Source organism: Molothrus aeneus, chromosome 5, assembly GCF_037042795.1.
Source record: "Molothrus aeneus isolate 106 chromosome 5, BPBGC_Maene_1.0, whole genome shotgun sequence".
In the NCBI taxonomy this organism is placed as follows: domain Eukaryota; kingdom Metazoa; phylum Chordata; class Aves; order Passeriformes; family Icteridae; genus Molothrus; species Molothrus aeneus.
Genome location: NC_089650.1, coordinates 63,656,205 through 63,669,881, shown reverse-complemented (window position 1 = coordinate 63,669,881; position 13,677 = coordinate 63,656,205). Strand labels below are relative to the sequence as shown.

The following is a 13,677-nucleotide window of genomic DNA, read 5'->3' as shown; positions in this document are numbered from 1 at the left end:
TGGGAACAGACTCTGAACACAAAACCAATCTATGCTGCCAAGTGGTCAAGCCATGCTGTGATTACTGAACATTCCTGGGCTGCACAGGTATCACATTCAGGTTTAAAACCCAGATGAGTTAGGGAATGGACTGCCTGACAGTGATCTTTATGTGGTCTCACCCCAACCCACCATTTTCCTGAACTGGTACCATTTCCAAGGCTAACCAAAAGCTTTCCAGTGTTCAAGAATTTTCTGTTGCTGCATGGAACTGAAATGCCCATCAACCAAAGGGAGGAAGAGAGATTTTCATAGTGAGACACAGGATGGTTCTAGCAGCTACTCAGTTGTGTCTTGGTGCTCCCCTGGTACTCCTAAGAGTGTTGGCATCACACATCAACCAGCTCCTTCTTGGGGAGCTGCTGGTGGCCCACAAGGAGCCTCTGACTCCACACTGGAGTTGGCAGCGAGTGCAGGGCCCCCCTGGTGCCAGGGTGGGGCTCACCATGGACTGGACACCACGCTGGGATGGCAGAAGGCCAGCAGCCAGCATGGGTGGACAATGCACTGCTCTGCCTGGGAGGCAGTGGCAAGTGCAGCTGGGGCAATGGTGTCGCCCATGCTGAGGCTGAGGCATGTGGCTCAGGTTTTTAGCAAGTCCTTGATCTGTCCACACTGGCTGGACAAGGAGTGACTGATGGCTAGTAAATATTTAACCCTGGACTGTTTCACACACATGGCAGCCTTCCTTCCCAGTGTAATGAATTTGACTGTTTTCTTACCATTTAATATTAACAGCACAGAGGTGTACGTAACATATATGTTTAATATTAACAGCAACGCTCTGTACATAATACAGAGGCAAAATACTGCATAAACTGCAGCACTCTGAGTTTCAGGGTATTATCAGCAGAGTTATTGGAGCTGCATGGGAAAACTAAGTCTCAGCAGTACACAAAGATGTCATTGCTCAAACATTTTCATGGTGGGTGGAGGGGCTGGGATGCCCCACTTAACCTTTCTCATACTTTTGGTGTTTCACTGAGTACATATATTCTCCTAGTCTGTGCTGAGCCCCTGCTTGCTTCATTGCTCCCCTTGCTGGGATTATGAATAGTGATGCTCCCATAGATTTGTCACCTTCAGCCTCTAGTGCCATCACCCAAAACCCAACTGCACTCTGAGGAAAGACCTGGCAATAACCAGGCTTTGGTCCCTCTCTGTCTTTTGAGCCCATCATTGCAAAGTGATGATTTCCATGGATGTTTCCAAACATTCCCATTGATGAATGTCTTGGGCAAGGCTTGCCCCTCAGTGTTACACCTCCAGGCTTGGTGAGCAGTGTGTGCAGGCCAAATCACAGAATTTCTAGGTTGGAAGAGACCTTTAAGATCATCGAGTCCAACCCATGTTCTAACACCTCGACTAGATCATGGCACCAAGTGCCACATCCAGTCTTTTTTTAAACACATAGAGGGATGGTGACTCCACCACCTCCCTGGGTAGATGATTCCAGTATTTGACCACTCTCTGTGAAAAACTTCCTCCCTAATTCTAGCCTGTATCTCCCTTGGTGCAGCTTGAGACTGTGATAACGTGCTGTGTCCTGGTACTGCTCTCCAGCTGGGGTGTAACACCTGGCATTGACCCGGGCTGAATGAGGCTCCCATCCCTCCCGCCCCTGCCTGGGCCTGGCTCTCACCTGATGTTGCTTTACACATCTGAGGCATTCTCGTGACCCGGCTGTGTGCCACAAAGGTGCTTTGAGAAGATGTGCTGTACTGGGAGCTGCTGTCCGAAGAGGTGGAGCTGGTGTGCGAGAGGCGGCTGTGCTCCTTGTGGGAGGCCGTGGAGCGCTGGTACCAGAGCCGCAGCTCGTCCGACACCGCAGTCCTGCCCGAGCCCTTCTCGTGGCCCTCCCTGCCCAGAGATGGAGTCCTTATGATCTGGGAGCGGGATGGGGTGAGCCTGACAGAGTCCACTTCATCCCCGTGCCAGTTCTCCTTAAACATTCCCCCTGCCGTGTAGGAGTTGGAGGTTTTGAATTGTGCTTTCACGCTGTAGTGTCCCTCCTGGTCGTTCTCCAGGCTCCGCACCACCACGGGCGTGGAGCTGCCCTCGATGTACAGGGGATACTCTTTGATCCTGTACTGGGAGGAGGGCTGGCTCTGGCTGTGCAGGTAGACACGGTGGTGTCCCGTCCCGTTCCTCGCAGCCAGGTTGGGCATGCTCCCTGAATTGGAAGAGACCAGGTTTCCTGCTGATTTGTGCCTTTGCCTCTGCCGCTCTCTGGCTTTTGACGGGGAATCCTCTGCCAGGGTGGAGTAGTTGGGGTTCATCTGAGCAGGGTAGTAGTGCTCCGAGCTGGAATGGCTGGTGCAGGAAGAGCAGTCGTCCATGGGGTCAGAGCCATTACTGCTACGAGTCCTTGGGGTGTAGAAATCAGGGCTCCCTGTCTCATTTTCTGAGCCCAGGAGCTTTCCTTGTGACTCCAAACTGGAGCTCCGGTGTCTAAAGTGCTGAGCTAAGCTGTGCAGTCTGGTTGGGCTGATATCTACTGACCTGCAGGCACCAGGAAAAAAAGCAGGCTGTAAGTCAACAGGTTGAATAGTTCCCCATCCCTGTCCATACACACAGACACCAAAGGAATCGAGGGCATTGAAAACCTGAACCCTTCCAGCACTGCTTGGGGCTGCTGCCTGCAATGCAATCTGCTTCCCTGCTGCAGGGCTTGAGTGATTGGGTCCTGTTCCTGTTCCTCTCCAGTTCCCTGGTGGTGACATTGAGTCTGCAGCACCATGAGGGACATAAACCCCTGCCCAATCCAGTTCCTCTGCAGCATGCCACCCTGGGAAAAGCCCAGTCTGAAGGGTAAAGCTTGGGAACCTCAAGCCTTGGCACCTCACAGACCACAAATGTGGTGAGATACCCTTGCAAGTGGCCCATGAAAGTCCTGCATGGGCACAATCCACCTGATGAGAGACAGACAGACAGACAGACTGCCCATACTTAGTCCTGAATGTTGTGATTTCTCCACTGGCCATTGAAAAAGTCACCCCTTGCCAATCAGCTTGGTGCTACTGGGGCCTAACCATGGGTAATGCACATCATTGGTGACAGCCCTTCAGGCAACCACCCCAAATCACAGTTTACAAGGCTTGATTCATGGCCAAGTCTGGGAGGTCTCTATTCACCCCAGCTGTTTGAAGAGCTCCACCCATCCATTCAAGGAGCAGAAACAGATCTACATGATGGATGGCTAAGGCCAGGGCATGTAGCTCATGAATGAGCTACAGACTGAGCAATGGTTGTTTCAAACACCCAAATGTCCCCTACTCAGTTAAGGCCACTTTTCAAGCCCTGTGCCAAGCTCATTTCTCATACAGCTTGGCTCCAGGGTTAACAGACATTGCACCATTGACAGGTACCCTCAGCCAAAAGTTTGTAACAAATTTAACCCAGAGCTTTAATGCCTTGTATTGTCTCTGCCCGAGGCTGATGTGTTGGCATAACTCTTGATTTATTCTGAGCTAAATGATGGTAGCACTTCCCCTTAGGGCAGGACACAGACCAGAACACAGCTCTGGATCAGTTCTGCTCCCTGCAGTGGCCACAGTGCTTGCCACAAAAGCAAAAGAGCAATGAAGCTGACAGTTTGTAAAAATCCTGCTGAAGATCACAGTGAAGTTTGGCCCCACACATCCAATCATCTCCCTTACACACTTCAGCTCTTTCCTCTGTCAACCCTGGGCTAAATTCCACTGCCACCTGGGTTCCTGGCTGGATTGCTCGTGATCTCCCCATAACATTACACTCCTGCAAACATTTTATCCATGAAGGAAAATTAACACTATTCAACATTTTGTATCAGACAGGAAGAAACATGTTCTCTCCAACTGGATCCATGGAGGAATTTACTGCAGAACTTAAGCAGTAGCACCAAATGCATTTTAAAAGTGGCCTGTAGAACCGATAAACAGTCTGAGATGAAAGGTCCCAGCAAAGAAAAGCTTGATCACTTCAGGGAAGGGATGAGGGGCAGAATCGTGTTTATCTGAAGGGATTTCAGGATGTCAGTTCAGGAGAGATTCTCAACTGGCACAAGCACATGAGCCTCTTATGCGAACAGGACTGGTTTGTGTCCTTTCCTGAACTGGGAATTAATCCATACCCTGAGGGAAGGATAAAGCAAGGCCAATTTATTTCAGGGTAAGCAAGGTGAGGCTGGAGCTGGCATGACTTACCGCGTGGAGTGGACGTAGTGCGGGCTGCGTACCCGCAGATCCGGCGTCGACGGCATGCTGGACTGGGAATTCCAGTGGGGAAGGCTCCGGATGGGGCTGTTCTGCAGTGAGCTGCTGCCTCCTGCCTCAGCACAGCTCCCGCTGCTGGGGAACCGCTTGTGGCTGCTGCAGAGAAACACCCTGCTTCAGCTCTCCCACAGGAATCTGGGGAAGTGGCTCCCACACATCCTTCCAGATCTCAGGCACGTGCCTGGGATCTTGCAGGGGTGAGTGGGAGTTGGGTCAGCCACTGTTCTGAGCTTGTGTCCCAGCCCTTGTGGTGCCAGAGGTCAAGGCCAAGCCCTGTCAAAGCCCTCAGATGATCCACCATCCAACCCTTCTAAATGTTTTGTAGAATAACACTGAGATACCAAACAGCAATCATGTGGCTGTAGCCTGTTTTGATGACCTGCCTGTTGGCCAAAAGTCTCCTTTTAGTAAGGGACAACTTTGTAAATTCTGAAAGGGCTCCCACCTGTCCCTCCTGACAGCAGGGAATATCTCTGTGCTGGGGTGTTGGGGAAGATGAAACAGGAAAGCCTTATAAATATGATTGCTTGGCAAAAGATTTTGAGAATATAGAAACTATAAGCGAGATTGAAATGAAAGCAAGCTTTGAGATACCTTAGTTACTGAACAACTGGAAAACAATGGTATGGCTGGCTGAAGGTAATCCCCTTTTGATGAAACAATACCCTCTGCTTGCAGACAGGCCCAAGGGTCAGAGCAGACTCTACTAGCTTGGCAGAAGAGGTCCAAAGAGGAGTTTTGAGGGTTTAAAATGTAACACAGTATGGTAATGTAATGATTCTTATAGGCTGTATGTAAATGCTATAGGATTTGCATATTGTAGTAGATTGGTTAGTGAGAATTAGAATATTCAACACAGAAGAAGATTTATTGTAACGGGAACCTCACTCTCTTACCCTTCAATGCTCTTACCTTTTTTACTCCCTTACCCTCTTACTCTCTTACCCTCTCATCCTCTCTGCCCCTCTCTGCTCTCGGGCCTGCTCTGAGCTGTGGCTGGCAGCTCCCAGCAGGCCCCTGCACCCAGGCCCTGTGCAATAAACCTCAAGTTCGATGATCTGGCTGCAGAGATCTCTCGTCTCCGTCCATCCCGACCATGCTACTTCCCGACGCTCCTACATTGGAGCTTCAAGAGACCTGGCTCACCTGGAATGGCTGTGCGAGGAGCGCTTCTTGACCTTCTCATAGGGCTCATCCAGGGATGACTCGCTCCACATCTTGGGTTTGATGGGGGACTTGTCGTAGTCGCTGCGGTGGAAATGCATCTGGCGCAGCCCCTCCAGTGACTGCGGCGGCGGCGGCCGGCTGTGCAGCGGCGGCCGCGGAGGGAGGCCTTTGTGTGGGGACTGCAGGGGGGAGATTGTGCTGGTGACCTGAGAGTCCTCTGTGGAGAGAAGGGAGAGAGGTGATGGCTGTGTGACACCCCCAGTGGCAGCACAGCCTAGAGAGATGCCATGCACCTCCAGAGCCTGCTTCCTTGCCCTGCTTCCCCTGGCTGTGCTCAGGGACATTCTGAAGACCTGACCTTCAGAAGGGCACTGGCTGACATTCTCATGTTGGGAGAGAATGGCCAGCAAGAGTGTGTGATGGGCCATTCTAGGACTGTCTTTTGAAATAATTCAGAGCAGTAACCATAGCAATATTAACTGCTCCAGGCCTGATGTCAGACTACAAGATAAAGAGTCAGACATTATGGGGAAACCATAATGATGATTTTCGATGATTTGGTCTTTTGAGTAGAATGGTGTTCCTATTAGGGCGAGGTTGTTGATGGTAAGGCATGCAGTGGTTGTGGACAGTATTTTTTGGAGCCCTCCTATTTTTTGGATATCTTGTTCGCCATTTAGGCTGTGAATGATGGAGCCTGAGAATAAGAAGATAAGAAGAGCACAGCTTTGAAGAACGCGTGGGCTGAGATGTGGAGGAAGTCCAGTTTGGGGAGGTTTAGTCTGATTGTAACTATTATTAGTCCTAGTTGGCTTGAAGTAGTCAAAGAGTCAAATCATTAGGGGAAACCAAACTTTTCTTTCTTCTGGGATCTATCTGTGGACTATTACACAGAAAAGTAATTCTATTTTGAGTGTCAGTCAGGAGTTCCTACATCCCTTCCCACTCTCCCACTCTCCAGAACATACAGCAACCAACATACCATCCTCGAGAACAAGGGCATCTGAGAGGGAGCTGTCTTCACTGGCAATGTTTCCTTCTGAAGAGAAGAAAATACAAAGATGGTCAGATGGTCCCAAGATTTGCAGTGACTGAGTGCTCAACTGCACCATGGTCTTTGTCCACTGAGTCTTAGCCTTAAGCAGTCACCCACGCCTTCCTCCCCCCAGAGCAAGAGGCAAAATTCCTATGAATGGTTGACTCAGCCCACTCTCAGGCTGGGAGGGCAGAGCTGCAGGTCAGGTCTCTCAATAGCAGGCTGCCTTCCAAGGAGCTGCTAAGTCTTTTCAATAACTGGGGATTAAGACTGAGTAACAACAGAGAGCTGAGATCCCCAGAGGATGCAAACTGGCACAGTGCCATTAGTGGGATTTACATCTTGGCCCTTAAGGACTCTGGGTTTGATCCATCTTAAAATGATCATCCTGCTGCTAACTAAAGGCTCACACCAAGTATAAGTTCTGTGGAATTCAAGGAAACTTTTTGGAGCATCCTCAGCAGCAGCAGTAAAAGCTCTCAGGTCCTTGGCATGCAGATATTTGAGCTGCCTCCCCCAACCTGTGTCCTCATGGCTGTCTGTTATCTCAGACTGAGGTGCAATTTGGTACCCAGGTCACAAATACAGCAGCTCTAATCTCAGTTCCTGCACAAAAGCACAGAGAAAAGCTCTGCAAGTCAAAGGGAAAGGGGAAAATCCACAAGGGAGAAAGAACCACGGCAGAAAGTCATGGATTTCATGAAAAATCAATCAACAACCCAGTAAACCATAAAGTGCCCTGAGAATCACACTGTTAAAAAAAGAAAATGAAAAGAAATATTTGAACACAGCAATGAGACTGCTCCCGCTTTGATTTTACAGATGCCTTTGAGCTAGAGAGCTCACCCCTATCTGCTAACATTAATTACATTTGTACTGCACTGCTCTGGAGGAGACACCAGGAGAGCAATTTCACAGGTGAACAAAGGAGTCACAGCCTGCTCTGCTGACACCCTGATCATCCACAGCACACCACAGCTTTGCTGCTGTGACCCAGCACATCCCTAACGCACAGCACCCTCTGACAGCACCCTTGGGGCCCTCCAGGCAGAACAGGGAGGAGGAGGGAAGGGAAATTTGGTAAGAATTTTGCTCCCTGCCCTCCACAGTGATGCTGTGGGCACCAAGGTGGTGTCACTTGGTGGGCACCAAGTCCCACTTACCATCTATGATCAGGGAGGCTCTCTGGGTTGGCTTCTTGCCAGATTTGATGCGGTACTCGTTGATGGCATTCTCAATCTCCTGCAGTTTCTTCAGGGCATTCAGGTAGGATGTCTTCCTCTGCTTCTTCAGCTTTTTGCTGACATTGGGGTCGCTGGCCAGGCGCCGCGCGGCCTCCGTGATCTGGGACTGAATGGCAAATTCCCTCTCCAGGCGCTCCAGCTCTGCCTCCTGGTGAAAGGCCAGTGGGTTCTGGTTACCACCAAACTCTCTGAGCCCACCTATGTGGAAGATCTCCAGAACCTGACCAGTGGCCTTCAACAAAGGCTCTCCATCAGCAAAGCATCCACAGTCATGCTGCTGCCCTCAGGGCCTCTCTGAGCATACCCATCTTGCCTTCACCTGCTCTCAAAAGTGCCTGGAAGCCCAGCTGGTGGAAGGGATGACCTACACAAGGAGGACATGTGTGCTCCAGCCCTAACCATGGTGTGCTGTCTGGCTTTTCAAGCAGTTCAATATGGCCAAATTCACATTCATCCTTTTACACCCATCTCTGGGTTACACCTGCCACCCACCTGCTCCTTCTCCCTGTTTTCTATCCCCACATTTGAGCCCCATTTGATTTCACTGCTATGTATTGATGCAAAGCCACAGCTTTATCCTCCTTGACAGGTTTGTTTGGCACCCACCAAACACTCTGGGGTAAATACAAGCTGAAGTAATTATGGGCTGCTGCAACTGATGGCACCAGAAAATTGTCTCCTCAGGTTACCAGCCAGGAGGGTGATCTCAGAGCCTGCAGTGTGCAACAGCAAGCTCTCTGTATGCCAGAAAGAACCAGTGCCCTCAGCATTAGCCCTTGCAGGGCCTCAGCTGAGTTTCTGAATGCAATCAGGTGTACCCTGAAAGCTACCTGGCCATTTTTGGTTATCCTCCAAAGATAAGGGACTTAGGACAACTTATGCCAAAGCATAAGCTGATATAGAGCTTCCCAGTCTGCACAGGGACCCCAGGCTGTGAGCTTCAAAGGGCCTGGCTAATCTGCAACGGATCTGGCTACCTCCCCCAGCTCAATGGAATTAGTCTGCTAGAAAGAGGAACCCAGTACACTGCAATTTAACAAAAAAAATAAAGAAAAGACAAGTTTTTCTACTTTTAGTGAATGGTGAGACAGTCATATATTCCTGGAGATCCCTGTTACCAAGTTCAAATCCTCTCTTTGTTCAGCAGCAGTGTAAGAGCTGATGCTGTGTGATTTAATCAGACTGAAGCATTCTCTGAAGTTTTTATTCTGGGTTTCTGGCTTAAAAAATATACTTTTGCTATCAGTGGTGAGTCAGCATTGCCTTAGAATTATAATTATCATTTCCCTCACTTCACTGAAGAGTGAACGCACCTTCTATCTTTTTAACAGATCCTTTTTTGCTTTGAAGACTTTATAAACTCTGTTAGTGCCAGACTTATTAAAAGTGAACTTGACATGATGGGGTTTTAAGGCCTGGAATCTGATTCATCATCTCCTGGTAAAAGCCTTCCCAGAGTCAGGAATTACAGACCAGGTAAAGGTGATTACCAAGAAAAAAACCAGGACCCTTCCCTGCAAGTCTTGATCTGACAAAGGTCTTGCTAAAGGTATGGTGAGCTTGATGTGAGAGCTGTTATTTCAGACCTTCACAGATTCAGCTCTAAATCATTCAGTATATCCTAGGAAAAATATATTAATTTTCCTCCTGTCCATAATTGTCTATTTTCCTCCAGTGAGGCCCCTATAAATAAAGCTCTAGGAAATGAGAGCAATCATCTGCCTTCAGATGGAAGTGTCTTGCTTCAGGTCATTGTCACAGCTAGTAATTTCAGTCCTGGATTTGTGTGGTTGAGGGAATATTTCACCATTTTAAAAAAATTGATTTTCCAGTGTTTGCACTTGCTGAAAAGTGCATGAAAACCATTGGTACCCTCCCTAAATGCTTTCAAACTGGCAGCCAAACACAGCTCAACATCATTCTTCGAGAACAGAAATTTATGGTTTTCAACACAGCCTTAAAATTTGACAGACGAAGAGAGAGGCAGAGAAAAAGCGGAGTCAGCATGTTTGGATTTCTGAGCACCTGCACTGGGGAGGAGCTGCTTTACCTTTCTGCTCTCCACACCTAATCCTGCCACTGGAGTAAGGAGATTCCTCACCCTGTGGCCCCAAAAGCTGCCCTGTAGCAACAGGAGCTGGGGAAGCAGGAGATCAGGTTATAACTGAGCAGCCAACAGACTGCAGGGGTTTTAGGAGTAATTCAGCTAAGACATGCTTCCCTTTGAAAAGCTTAATTAAAGGTGCTAGCTCATGAATATTTGACTGCGGTGGAATTCCTCTCCCAGGCTCCATTGAGAACAAAACTAAAGAGCTCCAGCTGTTTATTTTTTCAGCAGAAGGAAAATGCCAACAAAACGACAAACAGTTAATTCCCTGGCTGAACTGAGCCTCAAACCACACAGTCACAACCAGCTTCAGTCTCCCCTCCCACAAAAATAAAAAGGAAACTCAAGACTGGAATATACACAAGTGTCTTGAGACAAATGTGCCTCCACAGACAATAGTTGTTCTGTGAATCTGGTCCTGCCCTACAGCTGCTGCAGGCCTGTTTTCACAGCCACAGTTCAGGGCACTGACCCAGCACATTGTGGGAGCAAGGAAGGGAACAAACACTCCCTGGCAAACTTAGAAAAATGTAACTCCAGCTCCCCATAGGTAGGGATGAAGGCTCTTTTGTTTAAGGACTGGGGAGCAAAATGCTTTTATCTCGCTGTGGCAGGGCTAGGATGGATAATGGTGATGCTTTTCTCCCTGGTTAGAGGGGGCCTGAATTTGGATTGCTACTGGAGTGGAAAGCAAGAGGCTGTTTGCAAAAACAAGACAGGCAGAAGCAGGGCTCAGATGACCTGGGGGGCTCCTGATATTTTCCCTGCTCACACAAATCACTGCACTTTGTCACCAGAGCACTTGCACTGCCATGGTCAGTTGGTCACCCAGGCTATTTCTGTTACCTCTAGAAAAGCAATGGCTGAACCTCAATCATTTCACCTTTAGTCTGAAGGAAATTACCCAACTCGCTCACTCCTTCCCTATTGTGATGGATATTAAAAAAACTCACATGGGTACTGTGACCAGTTACAGTAATTTAAAATAAAAACGACCATGGGACTGATGGCTCCTGTGTGATGCTCACTGGACACCTTAGAGACCTGAGGTGGGGACACGTGTCTGGAAGGGAAGGGCACAGCCTCACCTCTCCTTTGGGCAGGATTTTCTGCTCATCCAGTTTAAAGGCAGTTCCTATTCTTCTCCTTACAATAGGTGGCTCCTCCCCAGGATCCAGGGGGTATTCTCGTGGCAGCTTCCCTGTGAGCTCCTGTAAGCAGAAAATGCTGTTAGTGCTCTGGGAAATCCTGCAGCACAGCAAAGCACACCACCACTCCTGTGTGCCCCTAAAATGACAGGTGCTCATTAACAACATATCCAGTTCAGCCAGCTGATAAACACACAGGAGAGCACTCAGCCCTGTAAACTCAGAACCTAGCACTGAGGGTGGGGACCTCCTCTCTAACCTGTGCATGAATACAGAGCTCTGTGGCCTGCCCTGGGCAGGTCTGTAAGTGGTGCCCAGCCCCAGGGTGTCAGGGCCTGAGGCTGAGCAGGCTTGCAGCACACAGACTTTCATCTCTGCTGCAGGGTGAGCAGGAACCAAGAGCTCCTATCTGCTCTGCCCTGCTTCTGAGAGGGGTGAGCAGACCCCAGAGCCTTCGTGCAGGATGCAGGTCTGCTGAGTCAGAAAGCTGCAATGGTAACAGCCACACAGGTTATGACCTGCACAGAAAAACATTCCCACCTGATTCATGACGTGTCTGAGAGGAATGCAATGGAAATGGTCACTAAAAGCAGTGCCTGGTACCTCATTACCTGTCTGATAACACTTCATGTATTAGAATGCTTTCCAAACCTCAATGATGTCATGGGCAGCTTTGGAGCAATTATTAGCTGATACTCTGTCAGACTGATGGGGTTATTTGCAAAGATATGTTCAAGATCTGAAGCAAACCTCACAGAATTTCAGAATAAGTGGACAACAGGAAGCAGCACCTCTACTGATGTTAATGCTGTGGGGTTTTTGTCCCAGGCTACACAATACAGGCACACACATCTGAACTAAAGGCATTGAACTGCCTAGAGAAAAAGGCAGAAGCCTGACTACCAGCACAGCCCAGACTCCTTGTACTCAAAAGTCTCCCCATGAAGGACAAAAGGCTTTTGTGCTCCTTAGCATCAGTGTTGAGAGGATCCAGCTGGCAGAGTAACCTAAATCATCTGAATCCCAAAGAACAGCAGCTGACCTTAATGTGAGTGTGGGTGCACAGCCCAGTCCCTGCCTGCCCTGGCCTCTCCTCCACTCCCTAATGGGGTTTTTTCTTTCTACTCTTTTCAGGTCACTTGGAAACAAGGACCTGGCATTTTCAAATCCTCCCTTTAAGCAATTCCCAGCAAAATGATTTTGCAACAGAGCTCTGTGATGATGTGCACAGCCCCCTATTGCAAGAGGCATGGCTGCAATATCAGAGTCCCACTCTGCAATGCCCCTCCAGCCCTGTGGGGTTATTTCAGTTTTTCTTTCAAAATGTGTTCCTTGCACTGTGGCTCTAAGCACTGCACCAAGATACAGATTCCTGTAGCCTGAGGGCAACAGGGATATTTTCTTTATAACTCCTAATGTGATATGAAGCAGGGCAGTGGGTAAAGAGTTAATCTTCTGTAAAATCTGTAAAGATCAGAGCAGAACAAAATGAATGTGAGCTACCATGCTGCCTCCACAAGCTAGAAAGTATTCAAAGGCACGATCATGCAATGTAATCTAAATTAATAAGTAACTGGAGTAGTGATGGCCCAAAGTAACCTGATGCCAGAGTTATGAATGGTTCTGGCCATGCTTTCTTAATTATGCCCCCACTTTTAACTCTTTTTTATCTCCTGGTTTGCCACCCTCTTCCTCTGTTTTGACCATTTCCATGCCAAAGCAGAAAGGAAGAAGGGCAGCCTGAGAGGAAGCTTTCAACTAGCAGCTGCTGATGGATGAGCTGAAGGGTTGCAAGATGGGGTCAGATTCCAAGTGTCCATTAACTGCCTCTCTCAAATCACCTTTGGAAAGCACTAACACTTTCTACCAGCTCTTAATGTGCTGACAGATGGGCTCTGGCCAGTCCTGCCACAGCACATTAAGGAGTTACTGCTCCTCATCCCCAGCTCCCTGCCCCAGTGGGAGCTTTTGCCTGCATCCTGCTTGCTCCTGAAGTGCCTGAGGCTGCAGCAGAACCAGGGCTGGTGTTAAAGGGAAGGCACTGGGCTGTGAGCTCCTGCAGCTGTGGCACAGGCACATCTTCCCCTGCATCCGGTGCTGCTGCAGGGATTAGTCATCAGCAGTCAGGCAGGGTTAGCTCAGGGTAGTAAATTCCTCTGGGCCAAGTAGAGCCTCCAGACCTTGACAGTCAGCCCCTGAAGAGCTGTGATTTTTTTCCTGTGGATGATCTCAGCTCAATGGACTTAGAGATTGGATCTGATCCTGTGACCTTTCTCACAGCACAAGTTGTTGGCTGAAATCAACCAGGACTTCTCAGGTGGGAAGGGATTGCTCCCATGGAGTAAAGAATGGGAACAGGGGCAGCAGAGATTTCTGCTGATGTTCTTTGTTGAGAGGTATTTTCCCCAACTTGTTCTTTTTGGCATTAAAACCATACATTAATTGAAACAAAGTGCAATGAGACCTGAATCAGTGACCCATTTCTCCCATTTTTGTCAAAAGGTAGATACCCATCAAACATTAAGCAAGAACTGGAAGATCTCTGTGCCACTGTCTGCAGCCAGCTTCCTGTTGTGCTACATGTCACAATTTGTTATTAAAATCAGATACACAGGCCCGGTAAACATGGGAGGATTGCTGAATGACCTGAGTACACTGCTGCTAATCTCCACACACAGCTGCA

At 48.8% G+C, this 13,677-nt stretch overlaps 1 protein-coding gene across 1 annotated transcript in view; it reads right to left on the bottom strand.

Annotated features, from left to right (window-relative positions):
* FRMD4A (FERM domain containing 4A) overlaps window positions 1–13,677 on the bottom strand; it is a 367,232-nt gene that overhangs the window by 8,848 nt on the left and 344,707 nt on the right. Inside the window, exons 17-22 of the mRNA XM_066550978.1 lie at window positions 10,935–11,057; window positions 7,659–7,887; window positions 6,442–6,498; window positions 5,439–5,676; window positions 4,224–4,388; window positions 1,682–2,541 (exon numbers count right to left, since the gene is read on the bottom strand). Coding sequence (XP_066407075.1) covers window positions 1,682–2,541; window positions 4,224–4,388; window positions 5,439–5,676; window positions 6,442–6,498; window positions 7,659–7,887; window positions 10,935–11,057 — 1,672 coding nt within the window. The remainder of the gene's footprint in view (window positions 1–1,681; window positions 2,542–4,223; window positions 4,389–5,438; window positions 5,677–6,441; window positions 6,499–7,658; window positions 7,888–10,934; window positions 11,058–13,677) is intronic.